The sequence below is a fragment of the Pteropus vampyrus genome, unplaced genomic scaffold (assembly GCF_000151845.1).
Source record: "Pteropus vampyrus isolate Shadow unplaced genomic scaffold, Pvam_2.0 Scaffold170, whole genome shotgun sequence".
Classification (NCBI taxonomy): Eukaryota; Metazoa; Chordata; class Mammalia; order Chiroptera; family Pteropodidae; genus Pteropus; species Pteropus vampyrus.
In genome coordinates this window covers 236,425-253,099 of record NW_011888951.1, presented here as the reverse complement: position 1 = coordinate 253,099, position 16,675 = coordinate 236,425, and the positions used below count along the sequence as shown (strand labels likewise).

General features: G+C 42.3%; 1 protein-coding gene across 1 annotated transcript in view; it reads right to left on the bottom strand.

Moving 5' to 3' along the window:
• Positions 1–16,675, bottom strand: part of DAB1 (DAB1, reelin adaptor protein) — a 245,857-nt gene that overhangs the window by 8,238 nt on the left and 220,944 nt on the right. The window contains 4 exon segments of the mRNA XM_023536809.1: positions 2,294–2,402; positions 4,699–4,761; positions 9,462–9,530; positions 9,532–9,654. Coding sequence (XP_023392577.1) covers positions 2,294–2,402; positions 4,699–4,761; positions 9,462–9,530; positions 9,532–9,654 — 364 coding nt within the window.

The following is a 16,675-nucleotide window of genomic DNA, read 5'->3' as shown; positions in this document are numbered from 1 at the left end:
GTTAAGTAATTGGCCCAGGGGTCTAAAGCTTATAAATAAGTGGCTGAGTCAGGATTCAAACCTAGTCCATTCGATGCCTTAGTGTCCCGTAGCCAGTCAGTTGTACTGCATACCCCAGCTCATTTCCCTGTTTCCCCATCACTGGCTCTACAATTAGGGACAAGTAGGTAGAGATTCAACAGCTGCAGTGATTTTAAGGCCAGTTAAGGGAGGAAAAGGGCGGAGAGTTTAATACCAACTAAAGCCTAGTTTTGTTCCTCACCATATTTTAAGAAAGTAAAAACATACTAATTGAAATTAATTTTAGATTTACGTTCTAAAAAATCGGAAGCGTGGAAGTGACCTACCTATTTTTATTATCAGTATATTTTTTAGCAGAAACCACATTTCAATGTACAGAAGTAAGGCTTGTCTGTAGTTTGAAACACAACTGGTCAACCAGCAAGACTAAGATCTAGGCCTCCAAAGCCCTCATCTGGCACAGGCCCAGAGCAGGGCTTGGCATGGCTGCTTCTCATCCAACGTTAGGGCTGGAACACATAGGTGATTGCATCCGGTCCCACCCTCTCACTTACGGAGGAGGGGTTAGAGACTCGAAGGGGCCAGGTCATTCCTCTTCTGCCTGGAGTACTCTCAACCCCAATCCCTGTTGGCTCCCTCCCTTGCCACTTCCAATCTGGCACATCTCACCTTTGCATGAGCCCTTCCTGACTACAACCTCCATTTATATCTGCCTTCACTGGCCCCGAACCCCTATACCTGCTCTACATTTTTTGTCCATACTACTTAGCATTTTCTCACATATTAGATAAGTTACTTGTTTTCATGTTGTTGTCTGTTTCCCTAATAGAAAGTGAGCTCTCTGCGGGCAGGGGTCTGTGTCTGTTGTATTCCCTGACACACTCCAAGCACCTAGGACAGAGCCTGGGCACTCAGTGAATAACCATGGAATGATTGTGCCTGGAGTTCCCATCACCTGTGCCAGAATATCTTCATGGATCAAATGATGGGGGCAAAGCATGGGCATTGTGATCATAAGGCTGAAGGCTGACGAGGTGGTGCATTTTAGATAGAAAACTGTTATTCTTATTTAAAATGACATTCTATTACACTATTCTCAAGGAAATTTTAATATCCATTTTAGGTAAGGAAAACCAGTCATCACCATCATCCCATTTTAGAGATGGGTAAAACAGAATCAGCTGGGAAGCTCAGCAATTAAATAAATTTCTAAGCTATTTACGTCTAAATTGTAAGTAGATTCAGTGGCTCCCAAACTCTTATCGCTTCTCAAAGCTCATAATGATCTCTGGACTCATGAGGAATAAGTGTAACTACTTCAGAACAGAGTATAAATTTTTAATTCATTTTGAATAACAACAAGGTTTATATTTGATGGCAAGAATTTGCTTCTAAGAGTAAGTAACTAAAAGTCATTATTTATAGAAAATGCAAGATTTATATTCGAAAATATTTAAACTCTATTTGCCATTTATAAGAACAAAGTAGAAGGATGAAGCCACGAACTTCAAATATGTAGTTAAAGAAAGCAAAACAGACTTTAAGGCTCCCAAGTCTATAAAAAGCAGAACTAATACCACCTTTGGTCATGTCCAAGTAAAGTGGGATATCTGATGCCATGGAGACAAATTGCCTGTGATCCTGCCAATTTGTAACTCACCTGAGATACTGTTACTATATATATTTTGCCCTGTTGTAAAAGTAGTATATACATTTTAAAAAATATTTGGAAAACAGAAAGAATGCTTTCTAAATCACTAAGGGCCTCCTCGTCCTCCCAATTCACTGTTAGTGGTTTGCTCTGTCCCTTAGGTTTCTGAGGTGAGGAACCTCCCCGCTCCTTTCATCTCCACTAAACAAGGCAGATCCCATCAATCAGTCAGGTTTCAAGAGGTCTGTGGAGAGCTGATTCATCCATCTCCTCTCTACTCACTGCCTTTTCTCCTTCTGGCTGATATGGACAGGAAGAGCCGGACTTGCACTGATTCACACGGATATGTGCGCATCAAGCTCCCTAAAGCTATGCACCTGAGCAACCTGGAATCCTGAACTTTCCAGATGAAAGACATCACTGAATCCCAGCAGGACACCGAACTTTTGTAAATACCACCCCTCTCCCTATGGCAGCTTCTCAATGTCACTTGAAGAGTCACAGAAGGGAATGGTAATTCCACAGGTGTTCTGGCATACTTTGGCAGCTGGTTCAGTCAACCCTTTCTCTTTCTTGACGAATGCAGGCTGAAGGAAGGGAGGCAGATGGAAGAGGGCTTACCTGAGGGTACAGCAGCAGTGCCGAAAGGTACAGAACTAAACATGTCTGCACTCGCTGGAAGTGTCTGAGATGAAGACGGGATAAAGGCATCACCTGGAGTTGCAGGAGTCTGTCAGACAGGGAGAGACAAAGGGTACATGAAGCTCCTAGGAGGTGGCTCATCAAGGATGGAAGGCAGCAGGTGCAGGAATTAAGAGTGTGTGTGTGTGTGTGTGTGTGTGAGTGGCGGGGATTGTGTGTGCTGCAGAAGCAAGCCACATTCCAGGCCTGTTACGTGGTATGCAGGTCAGGAGCTGTTTACACAGATTATACTTACCTCTTGGGGTGCCTTGAGGATTAATGAGATCATGCATTTAAAGGTTTGATACTATTCTGAGGCATGTAGTAGGTACTCAGAAAAGGATGGCGTTTGCTAGTATCGTGACTATTTAGTTTGAGCAACAACCTCTTGGAGGTGTTTTCAGACCTTTAAAAACATCTGACTTTCAGCCTTTAGACCTGGTTAGTTCAAACTGACATATACCCACTCAGGACCTACTGTGCGCCCAGCTCAGGGCTTGTCATGTAATATGTGCTCAATGAACAATCATTGACTAAATGAACAAATAGTGTTTAGCAATAGGAGCAGAGGTTCCTGTATCTTGGTGTCTCCTAGAATTTTGCCTGCATCTTTACTTGTAAAAAGAAGTAAATATTTTCCAGAAGATGATAAAATAAAAAACAAAAACAAAAACAAAAAAACACCTGAGCAGCTGTGAGCTTTAAGTGCCTGGCCTATGCTAGAATTTCAGAAAGGCCCGCTGCACGAACTGTTAGGTAAGATGAGGAGTATTGAAATCAAAAACATTAGTATGCAGTTTCTTTATAGAGATCTGCATCCATTTACAGAAGCCTATTGCCTACAGAGTTTGTCTGTCAGATGCTACAATATCCTTATTTTCCCCTTAGGATAGACTGGGGCAAGCAATTAATCCTGAAACCATGGCAATCAGACAAAGCCATTTTTAGACTAGCAGCTTGTGGAAAGAATGGCCTTGTTCTGAGGATAACTAAATACCCATTTGGACTGCACTTGGGTTTGGGGCCAGAAACATGGCCATGAGATGCAGCATTAAGCACTTTTAAACACAATCAATGCCATTCTCTTTTTCCCCATGTCACCTTGGGTGAGTCACATGTTCTGTCTGGGACTCAGTTTGCTCATCTGTAAAATGAGGGAAATGAAGTTGGAAGATCTCTTCAAGCCTTTCTAGCTCCATAACCCTAGAGTTCTGAGATTCCAAGTACCCAGGACGCAGCTGTTCCCTCTGGGGATGGAGGAGAGAATGACGCTGGCTAGAGCTGTCCAGCTTCCCTGGAGACAGGAGCTGCTGTCCCCTCCTTCATGGCTGCTCTGGACATCAGGTGTTGGGAGCAGGACAGCTGTGCCTAGATTCCCTGGCGGCAGCTGTGGACAGCAGGGTCTCGCGCCATCTGTCCTCTGTGGTGAGGTTACAGCCTTTTCTCTGTGAGGCACATCTCGCCAATGAACCATAGCACCATCCCTTGGTTTGCACAACTGCACAGTGCCCCGAGGAGCTGCTGCTCCCAGCAGCTTCAGCTGGTGCAGCTGCGGCTGACTGCTCCCCGCCCACTTCTGGGGAGTGGGCACGGAAGAGCTGGAGAGGCCATCTAGGCTGGCTCTGTTGTTTGCAGGGTGGCCTTTGAATGCATCCAGTTCTCAAAGCGCTGGGCTTCTATTTTGCTTTGTTTTTAAATCCTTTATTTTCTTCTTTTCATTTTTAAATGAAGGCTTCCTGCAGTCTCTGTCTCCTTGCAAGCAATGAGTGAGATACATACTCTGGCTGAACCTGGAGCTGATAATCCAAAGCTTCCTGAGAAGCTTAGTAAAGCCAACAGGCAGGTTGGGGTGGGGGTGAGGGTGGGGGAGAAGACGGGCAGAGGAAGGAAGGGAAGGACAGAAAGGAGTGGGGGAGAAGATGCTTCCTTTACTGGGCTGACCACCTGGCAGTGTCGGTCCTGGGTAAGGGCTGTCAAATGCCTCATCGTGGTTGTTTCCTGCTGAGTTTCTTGCCCATATTCCCAACTAGGCCATGTGCTCTATTCCTGTCTCTCTCCTTGGCCCAGCATAATAGCATGTACCCAGGTGATCTCACTTAATTGCTGATGCATGGTTTCATTTATTCCTCAAAACAAAAGCATGCATCATAATTCCTTTTAAAAAATGGCAGAGGAAGTCGAGGTTTCGAATTGCTAGTTAATTTGCCCAAATCACACAGCTTGAAAGAGTCAGAGCTGAAATCCACCAGCAGGTCCGTTTTACCCAAAGCCCATATTCTTGCCACTGTGAGCCCGAAGGAGGAAAGGGAAGGGCATGCAGAGCTCAGAATGCAGCACATACTTACAGGGGGAGAGGTTATATCAGGAGGGGTAGACATGTCCCCAAAAAGTTCTAATTGGGTCACAGCCTAAAAAGACAAAAAGATAATGATGTAACCACAAAGAATGCTGATGCTGCTGGGCACTGCTTTACAAACAGTATGCTATAGGGGCAAATGTTTCACTTTTTCAACATGCTTATATAAACAGCAAGCCCTTTGGGTCATCGCTGTACCTTATGATCCTAAAGACATCTGGGATGTCTTTTCTTACTTCGGTGTGCCTGTCTGTTTGTCTGGGCTCAGCCAAGGAGATTCTTGCTTAGGCACCTCCCATAAGCAATAATAATACCACTTTACATGTATTTACCATCAATGCCAGCATTTCTCTCTTCTCCAGGAGATAGAGGCAAGAAGGCAGCCTTATCATTTGCTTTTCCTTAATGAGTGTACCCACACATATGAAATGCCTTTCATGTGCTAAGTGTATTAAGACATGACTTCATGGCCACTTCTCAGTAAATGTTCTCAATAATAACGACGCTGAGGTAGAAATCACCATCCCCATTTCTTACAGATGAGTAAACAGCCTCACAGAGGTGACTTCAAGGTCACCCAAGCAAGGACTTGAATGTTCTACATATAGACCATGCAGTCAAATGACAGTCCCTGAAAGTGTGTCTTTAGAATAAAAAAATATAGTTGGAGGAAAAGAAAACCTATCTTTTAATACTGGGAAGGGCATCGAAAACAGCCTAGTATATACACTATTAATCACTCCTAGGAAATCCATCACTGCAGATACTGTATCTTCTATACTCCCATCCATCATACAAGAGTGTCTGAGCAATATCAGCCACAGCAGTGGAAGAAACCCTTTAAGATATACTTAGAAATTAATCTGTATATACTTCCAGCTTCAGAGACTAGGGAATCTATGGCCAGGATCCCAATGGCCTAACTGAAAGTATATAATCATATGCTTTGTGCAAACCTGCCTACTGAGGGAAAAAAACACTTTCTGCTCTTTTTTTTGGATTTTAAGCGATAGCTTCTAATTGGTAGAACCTAAAAGCACCACTCAATTGAAAGATCAGGAAGAGTCTGCCTGGCTACCATGCAGGACTCCTGAACTTGAATTCCGCCTTAACCAGGCAGGACTGCATTTGTATGAGTCACAACAGAGAAAGGAACATTCTCTCCTACTGACAAGTGAGCGAGCTCTGGGGGCTGGAAAAGGTCCCACACCTGGGCATATGTTCGGGTCCTACCACTTCCAATCTCTGGCACTCCTCAGAGCTACCGTTTCTTCACTTGGATGACAGAGATGATAATATCTCCTTTGTAGATTTATTTACTATATTAATAGCAAGACTTTCTTTGAAGTTTGGCTAAGCCCGGTTTAAAAGGTACAAAAGGCTCTTTTGGCTGAAAGAAGCTTAGCCTGGCTAACTCACTTTCCTTTTAAGCTTTCAGACTGAATAATGGTGCCTGGCACAAAGTAGAGCCTTTATATATTAATTTCCTTCCCAACTACTCAGTGCTTTTTTCCCCCCTAAACTCTGAATAACTGTTTGTTAGGTGCTGGGTACTGTGCTAGGTGCTGGGAACATATTAATGGGAAACGCCAAGTTCCAGCCAGCAGGGAACTTACAGACTGGTGGGGACACTCCATAGAAGGAGATAATTTCAAGCTAATGTGGCAAGAATGGCGACAGAGGTCTCTATGGGGCGCTGTGGGAGACTTAGAAGGGATCCAGCCAGCTTTTGGCAAAGAAGTTTAGTGAGGGTTTCTCAGGGAAACAGCCCTGATCTGAATCCTGAAGAAGAGGAGCAGTTAGCCAGGCAACCAAGAAGAGGAGGGGCAATCTAGGCAGATGGAAGAACATGAGCAAAAAGGATAATCGAGGCCTGGAACAGTCTGAGCAGGTGGGCGTATAAGCAGTTTGGTGTAACCAGCCTGAGGGCGGAGAGAGGAGCAGGAGAGAAGGCAGGTGGAGTGGACAAAGGCCAGGTTGTGGTGGGACCTGGTGTATTTCAGTCTTTTCTGCCAACTCTTTACTAACTTGATTCCCTCTCATAGGGTAATGGTCCAGAGTTAGGACATGGTAATGAGGTGGCTGGTGTATGGGGTGCACTCGCAAATCCGGCTGGACCCTAAATACTTGCTCGTCTTTAGTAAAACTTTGTTAGCTTGTTACCAATATTTCATATTATTTGGTGAAACTATGCCAAACCTTTAGACTCTCTCCCAAATTTGTACAAGTAATAATTCTATTTAATTCAAATGAAGCTTCTGGGCTTCTCTCAATTGGAACTCAATGATTTTAAAATGGCTTACAGCTATTTTCAGTGGTAAGAAAATATTAAAATGAAGTTAATAATTAAGTCACACAACTTACATTTCAAATGTGTTGAACTTGTGGCACACTTTTACTAACATCGTAAATATAATTTATTGGCTAATTTTCTCCTTAAGCACAACTTTTAAAATAACTTTCTTCAGATACAGACTTTCCTCTTGCTAGATGATTTTCACTCAACGATTAAACAAAAAAAAACATGCAGAGGCTTAAAACATAGATTGTTACTTTATTAAATTTTATAGAAAAAAGGGATTCTTAGCCCATAAAATTAAAAATAATTCTAATGACCATATGTGATTGAGAATCTGGAATGTTTATGTCACAACTTCCCTCCTCAGGTTAACCTAGTCCTTTTATTTGTAACATAATAAGCCATATTCCACCGATAATATTGTTATAACTAATCATTCAACAACCTAACCATTTGCATTTGTAAAACACTTTATAGTTTTCAATACACTTTGCAATACGTTATCATCATGTTTGATGCTCACTGAGCCCTGTGATATTGGCAGCATAGGTGTCTCTCTCACCATCTATATTTTGCAGATAAGCTAACTGAAACCAAGAGAGTAAGTGACTTACCTCTGACCAGTCAGCTAAAAGAAGCTGGACTTGACCCACAGAACAAGCAGCATCTTGTTTATCTATCACTTTACAGAGCCACAGTAGCCTTCCTACATGGTGGAAGACCAGCACCACAATGTTCTCTAACCAGAAGGCAGGGTTCCTCGAAAGTCTGCCATGATGCATGACCATCTGAACAAGGCTGGCTTGAGATGCCTATTTGCCTTTCTGTTACTGGCACTACAGATGTCTTCAGGTAAAGAGAGATGTGACTGTTGATGGCAGATCCTGCTCCTTTCTTAGGCCTTGGACATTTTCCAGGGTAAGCAGAGTGATACTGGAAGCTGCCAAGGCCAGTGGAGAAGATGAAGAGAAGCAGCTTGGTTGTTAAGGGGGAGAGTCCTTCAATATCTCCATCAGGCCTGTCCCCTCCCCAGCCATTCTTTGATATAAACAAGTGATATTTTCACAAGACTATCCGAAGTGCTGTACAACTGCTATTTCAAGGTTAGTCCCTTGGTCCTTTGTTCAAATAGACTCCTACAAATAGACTCCTAGGCCCCTCCTATAGAGAAATTCTGAAGGTGTCATTGATGAAGGCTGAGATGTCCTTGACTGACTCCCAAAACACATTCTCACAGACCCACTCTACGTTTTGACATCAAGAGTTCCTTTATTTAGGAGAAGCTGAGCCCCTACTGTACCTTAGCTACTGTGCCAAGAACAAGAGATAGAGGGATGAGTAAGGAACATTTCCGTTTCATTCCAGTTTCTACTCCCATGAGCTGGCTATCTGATGGAAGAGAGGCCCATAGACACAATCAGGGCAGTGTCATGGAGCAGAGAAGCACCGAGTGTTATAAAAGTATGAACCATCTCAGGGCCTTTGTACATGCTCTTCCTCTTAGAATATTCACTCCTTCCCCCATCCTTCAGGACACAAATTAGAAGGCATTTTTTCACCCCTGGGAGTGTTTCCCAACTCAGTTTGCACCCCATTCCACTGCCCAGAACAGCTTATGTGATACTCTTATTTCAGTGGTTCTCAACTGTGGATATACACTGAAATCACCGGGGGGGAAATGCTGATACCTGGTTCACGTCCTAGACTAGAGAGTCTGAATTAACTGGTTTGAAGTACAGCCTAGTAACTGAGACTTTAAAAGCTCTCCTGGTGATTCTAATTTGCCAAGATTAAAAAAACCCTACAAGCCTCTCAACACCCTGTATCTGGGTGACATATTCATTGGCCTATGTATCAGCCAATCTGTATAAATACTGTTTGTAAACCAGTACATCTCTTCCAGGGTATACTGATGGAATAGCAGTCTTGCCTGTCTTTTATTCCCATTGGTACACTACGCACATCCTGCTTCTGTGTCTGAATCCCCACTATACTATGTTGTACTAAACAACACTTCGCTAGGCTATTCGACCCTATGCCACCCTTCCCTACCCTGCCCTACCTTACCCTATCCTATGTAATGCTGCATTGTTATAATATGAGCTTCCGGAGGACAGGCCTGTGTCTTCCTCTCCGCTACACACATCTCCAGCATATCTAAGAATGTCCGGGACATGTGAGGAGTTTGAAAAATAATTGTTAAATGAAACGAGAGAGTGTCACTTCCCTCGAAACGAAGGCCTGTCACTTTATCTCCAACATATCCTCTTTCACACACGCACACGCACACACACTCTTACTATTTCACCCTATTTCAGGGCCCATCAATAATCTTCCCATTAGAAGAGAGCAGAGCAGGATGCCTGCCATTCATACAGGCTGGATAAGGATGACATGGGATGCGTGAGAATGACTAGAACGGCCCTCCCTTAACGAGGACCTGCAGGCCTTACCTTTATTGCCTCAAAAATTTCATCAAAGTCCTCCGGCACTGTCCGGTTCTGTAACCACAAGGCATGACTTATGAGCATGAAATGAACGATGAGATAATGACGACATGAAACAGTTCACCAGACAGGGCCCTCTCATTCTTACCGGGGTGGCTGCAGCAAATCGTTCTTCAAAACATTCAATCAGAGGGCCATTCTGAAAATGTAAGGGATGATGAATGAGGATGAGGTGAATGACACACAAATGACATGGATTTATGAGTTTAATGATGACTGTATCTATAGTTTACACTCCCATGGCCTCAGTAGGTGGGAGCTATTGCCAGTATACTATGAAAACCCTGGAATATGTTCCCAGCATAAGCAGATGATCAAACATGGGCCTGATTAGGAAACACAGCAATAGTAAGTTTGTAAGTTTCAAGTTCATCTTCCTGAAATTATAGATATTACCCAGCCAGCCTCAACCGTGGCAACAGATAAGAACATAATGTTTATCTTGGGATTTTTTTCTCTAAAAGAAAAAAAAAAAAACCTGTTATCTGCTGTAGCCAAACTTAACTCTTTAAATTAGCCTATGAACAGCTAGTTTCGTAAATGCCTTTGTGCATTCTGTCCCTTCTGCTGGAAATGCTCTTCTCTTCATCTTTGCAAGCTCAAGCTCATCCAATTCCTCGAACCCAACTGAAAGGCTATCTCTTCCATAAAGCTTTTCTTGATCTTCTGAGTTGAAAATCTTTCTATGAAAATAAGAGCACATCATCTGTGCCGATCTCACTGTGAGCTTCCTGAAGCAGGGACCATGCTGTATTTACTCCTGAATCCCAGCAGCTAAGAGAGGATCTGGCACACAGCAGTGCTAAAAAATATATGAATGAATGCATGTTTTCAAAGCAGCTGGCAGTTTACCAAGTCTAATTGTCTTATTTTTTTTTATTTTATTTTATTGTTTAAAATGTTGAGAGTTTCACTAAATTACTCCATAATATTTCTGTCTCAACATCCATCTTTTGTGGCCAAGCTGACTGCAGGGGCCTTAAAATGACACTGGCCCCTCCAGTGAAGTATGCCGTAGATAACAGCCTGCAGAAGAGTAAGTAAATATCAGATCCTGACGTGACTCTTATGATAAGTAGTCTCCCCCACCTCCCATGGTCTTCTCCTTATGCACCCCTTAGATAGAATCCCTTTGGATCTTACTGAAACCCTGATGTTTTGGGTTTGAATTTGCCCAATCCAGCCTTAGCCCAGTAACTCTACACACTTCACACACGGGCCCTAATATAGGCATGCGGCCCAGGTCCTGCTACTTTCTCTCCTGCACGCTGCCTTGACTTCCCTCCTCTAGGATCTATAAAGACTTCTTTCAATTCCCTCGTGGTCTCTTGTTGAACTGTGGCTCACCATCTGACCCCCCAGGGCTCTACTTAATAAGAGTTGATTTGACAAAATTACAACAATAATATTTATTATAGATAATATATCTATTTTATATTATCTATATTAATATATAATATCTCTATATATTTAATGACTATGTTTTGGTCCATATTACAAGCTAATTCTTCTTTAGATGATTTCTAAGCAGCATAACATTAATGTAAATCTGATACTATTGACATTAAAATGGAGTTATTATGTATGAACAGAAATAATTATATCATTTCCTAATTTTGAAAAGAGCTTCCTGTTGGCAGTGGAGGAGTGGAGAAGCTATCATTCAATAATCTCATAATACTCATTTGACAGAAATCACTTTAACCCTGTCTGTAGCAAACGTGACTTTATGCACTCAGCTCTAGTTACAAGGTTGCAGAGCTAAGCAGGAGAACAAACGGGCAGTGCCCACCACAGTAAGGTCTTCAGGCCGACCACCAACAAATTCTGTCATCAACCATCTGTTTCCACCAGCCAGGAGTCAACTGTGGCTAACAGAGGATGACCAACCACATCAGATAATCACATAAATTATTATTATTATTATTATTATTTGGCCAGAGGTGGGGAGAGGTTGTGAGACAATATTAGTCTAAATGATCCTGTAATTTATGAAGTAACCTAAAAGGTTAAGGTTATGTCACTACATCCTTTATAAATTCTCACACTTCTAGGGATTTATGGCACAGTCCCTACCAACTAGCTCTGGGTCATAACTTTTAATAAAAACATTTTTTAGTGTCCAAAATCTCATTACATCTATCCAATATAAAAAAGCAAATGGCTTCAGAGCATGATGGATGAATTAAATAAATTTGAAAAACAGCCTGTAGTAGAGTCTCATAAAAACTCCCACCACATAATGAAAATGCATGAAGATAACTAGTGTTGGCATGAGACTGTCACTTTCTTGGTGACAGTAGAGGTGGCCTTTGGTGAGGTGTGGAGCTGGGGTGCGATGAGGTGATTTCCAGAAATTCAGATGGAACTTGGTCTGGGTGTGTAAGCAAATGCATTTCTTTGGAGTCACACAGATACAGACTGAATCATGGCCGTGCCATGTACTGGCTATGTGACCCTGGACAAGTCAATTAGCCTGTTTTCTCATCTTTAAAGTAGGGATGATAATAACAACATCATCTCAGGTTTATCGAGAGGATTAACTGACACATGGGTGCAAACCCTTATTTGCTGTTTGGCACAGAGTAGGTGCTCAATAAATAGCAGCTATTATTAATATTTTTCTTTCGGCTCATTTTTCAATGTACGGGCATTTTTAATGTTACGAAACTATTGTGATATTTAGAAAAAGAGAAAGAAGACACAAAAATCTTGCTGGAAGCCCTTCTTTAGAAAACACCCCTGCCTGAGACCACAGACCAGACCCTATGTCAAATGCTAACCCACACTTCCTGGCCTTAGTCTTGAACCCTTCGGCCCATTCTTGGCCCCATCCTCTCTCTCTCTCATCTCAGTTCTGGCTACAGTCTTGCCTAATCATCTCCTTCCTGTCCATACGTTTTATATCTGGCACTGGTGGTTACCTTCCTGTTTTGACCCTGGCTTAGTCATTTCTCAGAGCCCTTTAGTCCCGCCTAGGAAAGACTTTGTCAACGCCTGTGCATTTCATTCTGCCAGTGGGAAGATCCTTCCAGCTAGTACACTTTCTCCCTGTTGATTCTCCTGGGCAGGACTTGGAATCCGTTCTCTAGTCTTCCCACATCCAGAACTCTTGCTTTATCTATAGTTACTACTAGAGTTTTAGTTCCTTTACCCTCAAGCCTTTTTTGTCTTAATAGATATATTTTCCATAGTTACTGTCATAGCATGCATGCAGCTTTGTACTGTGCTTTTAAAAACTCGACGTGACACCAAATTTTACTTACAATAAACTTCCAGTGAGGATTTAAAGGAAGAGATGCTCTTGTTTTGTTTCAACACAGTTCTAGCCTGAATCTTCATTAAGACATTAAAATAACGTCCACAGGGAGTATACCTTTCCATAATCTCTTTTTGGATCAGTGGAGGACACTACTGTCCCATAACTGAGTAAGGTAATTACTAAAACCAAATTCATGTTACTCTCGCAACAAAAATGACAGCGGATGAGATGCGACTTGGGGTGAACATTCAAAAAAGTGAAAACTTACTTAGGGCTGCCGAATCAGAAACCTGCAGTGATTCTCACCCCGACTACACGATGCAATCCTTTGGGGGAGCCTTTACAAACTATCAATGCCTGAGCCCCGCCCCCAGAGAATTGGATTCTACTGGTCTGGGGTGGGGTCCTGCCATCAGTAGGTTTTAAAAGCTCCCCAGATGACTCTGCCGTGCAGCCAGATTTGCTAATCACTGTGCTGAGGAATGAACTCTTGGCAGGAATAATCAGCAAAAAGCCTACTGGGAAAACTGAAGGCACTTTGATTGATTATGTAATTGATTAATTAATTTCTTTGAAAAACATTCACTGGGTGCTTTCCACATGCCGTGTCCTGGCTAGGCACTGGGGCTACAAAGATGAATAATATATGGTCCCTGCTGTCCTGAAGCTCAGAGTGAACCAGGATACATAACCATTTTAGCTCGGGGGTGGGACAGGAGTGGAACACGGTGGACACAAGGCTTCTAGATCTAAAGTCAGAACTCAGGCCAATGTTGCAAAAGAATGAATCCAATTATCCATTTGGAAAGCTCAGGAGAAATGGATTAACTTAAGTGATTTGTAACTGCACCAAGGTGGGTACTATTAAGGCATCTGGTGATTCCAGGCATTTGAATGTGTGTACCTTTCCTTGGTGAAAGATTTAACAAGGAAGACACATGCTAATGAAGACTAATTCCCTCTGGGGTATCTAGGATTTTATGCTATCACCTTCAGCCAAGAGTAAACTAAACAGCCACTTTCCTACTAGAGACACAGGAAAACCTGTTTGGTAACTGAAGAACCAAGGGGGATGGGCTAGATGGGGAACAGAAACTATAATGTCAGTAAATGACTCCCCCAAGAGCAGTGATGTCCAATAGGACTGTCTGTGATGATGCAAAGTTCTTTATCTGTACTGTCCAATATGGTAACCAATAGTTACATGTGGCTATTGTATGGCTAGTGTGACTGATGGAATAGATTTTTCATTTTATTTAATTTCAATTTAAATAGCCACATGTGGCTAGTGGCTACTCTATTGGATAGCTCAGCTTTAGATAATATATGTATTTTTAAAAACCTGTCCAGTAGACTGGGTGTTTTCTAAATACAGGACATATTTTTTCTTACATAGTCTCTTCTATTCCTTTCAAGAACATCCTTTGCATTGATTGGAAACGTTCTATGGGAGAATTGAATTCTTTGTTATGTCTAGACAGTACCATGAAATCAAATTCCGTTAGCAAAAATAGCAGCTTCCTTCTGGATGTAAACTTTTTTTTTTTCCAAGCCAGAGCCAGATATTTACGGGCTTTTTAAAGGAAGTTAAGATTCATGTTTCAAGTGGAAATCCATGAAGCCTCATCATCATTTCAACAAAATAGAATCCCATTTATGTTAAACTATTCCAGGCCTACTGAGATTTGGGGCTTAATGGTCTTGCTGGATGCAATGCCTTGATCTAGTAACAGAGGAATTGGTGTTGCTTTGAGGATTTGTCCCTGTAATGATTGCAAAGTTGCCTTTAATTACTCAAAGTTGGGCCTCATTTAAGTAGCTAAGGAAAGGGTACCATTTTGAGAGAGTCCCAAAGGTTGTCTAGAAGGTTAGAAGGTGGAGGGAAATGCGTAGACCTTATAATGAAACTTACATCTTCCCTTTGAAGTGCATGCAAGTGTAGTATCTCTATGAACACTTGGACAATGAAATATTTACATCTGGCTTCCTGAAAATTAAGCTGGTCCTTGAAACCGCCTTTATTAATATGCAAAGATAAAGTCAGGATGGGGATTGGATGTGAATTTGCTAGTGCTTTATTTAGATATTTCAAGAAAGGCAGACCCATTGGACATAGGTCAGGGTGCTGGGTTGACCTGAATGGGCTAATGTGAACGCACAGGGAATAGCTGTTGCTAAGGAATCTGACTCTGGAGTTTTGAGCTTCTCAATTTTAACCTAATATCAAGAAAATTAGTTTCAAATTAATTAATTTGAAAACAATGGACACTTTAAAGTGAGAAATTTGATGTTTTTAGAAAAGGCAGGCTCAGAGGGTAGAAAGAGAAGTGTCAGAAACAGTAGCTTTCAGGTCAAGCTGCTGCTTCATCACTGGCGTTTCCTTCATCACTATGGGCTTCAGTTTTCTCCTCTACAAAATAGGGATAATAATGCTTACAAAGTGAACTTGCTGAGAAGAAGCAGTGAGAAGACCGATGCATATGAAAAGAATTGCCCAGCAACTGGCAGAGTAAAATCTCAATGGATGCCTGTTTCCTTTTCAAAATTACAGAAAGGAAAAGAAGGGAGGAAGGAGAGAGGGAGAGGGAGAGGGAGAGGGATAAGGAGGATGGAAGAAGGAAGGGAGGCAGGGAGAGAGGAAGAGAGAGGGAGAGAAGGAAGGAAGGAAGAAAGAAAGGAAGAAAGGAATTATATAGCTATGGAATGATTTGCTGGGTACATGAGGATAGACAGGTTCCAGGGCACTGAAAAAGTTTGGGAAACACTGGTCCTGGGAGGGAGCGAAGTCACCTGATGGAGAAGTTAAAGGTGTGACGTGGTCTTTACAGAGCAGACACTCCATCCAAGTCAGTTTCTGCTCCTGCACATTTACCCCCATATTTAACTCAATCAGGGCTGAATTGTTTTGGGAATCGGCCCTGTCATTCGACCCACCCTATACGTGTCTCTTCTTTTCCTTCCCTTATACCTATTTCAAAACTCAGATGTCAGCTCCATGCTTTCATGCCCTGATTTTTTAAAACACATCTACTATTTTCTTGAAAATATATGTAAGGATTGGGTTGGTGGCACAATTTGCAGGCTACCAATGATTATGTGCCCAGACACTAACAGCTAAGTCTGATCTCAATAACAGTGACACAGGTAAGGAGATACTGATTGTGATGCCTGGAAAATGATGGTGCCAGTGTTTGGGGTGATGGCTATCATAAAACTGTGATAGCCACATCTATTTATTAAGCAACTAAGCTAAAATACAGTCCTTGCCCTTACATCACATGAGGGAGATGGAAAGGAAAACAGGCAATCATCATATGATTGGAGTTGTAAACAAGATAATCTGCATAAAGCTTTTAGTATATAGTGCCTGGTTCAAAGTAACAAAGTGATTCATGCCAGTGGCTACTACGGCTATTCTCTTCAGTATTAAACACACAGTGCCCAACCCAATCCTGAGGGAGTCAAGGAAGCTGGAGGTAGTGGACATTGGAATGGTGGCAGTACTGGTGTTGAGGATTTGATGGTGACAGTGCTGCAGACATGAGGATAGTGGGCAGTGATCACAAAGAGAGTGATGATGATATATAGTTAACCTATGATGACAGCCAAAATGGGGCCAGTGATGGGAAGTAAGAAAAAAACACTGAAAACACCATCCTAGCCAGCCAGCTTTTCTAGGAGCACGTGGAACGACTTCATGCTTTTACACTCTTAGAAGCTTCCTGGATTCTAGATCCCGCCTGTCCCAACCCATGGCCTCATCCCAAAGATCTGGTATTAGACAAGGAGAACTTTAAAACGTGGTGTCTCTTTTCTTCCTTAGATCCTTCGTCAGGGGAAGCAGCAGGCTGCGAGATGGCTTTACCACTTCAGTGGCTGCCAACAGAACAAACAGACC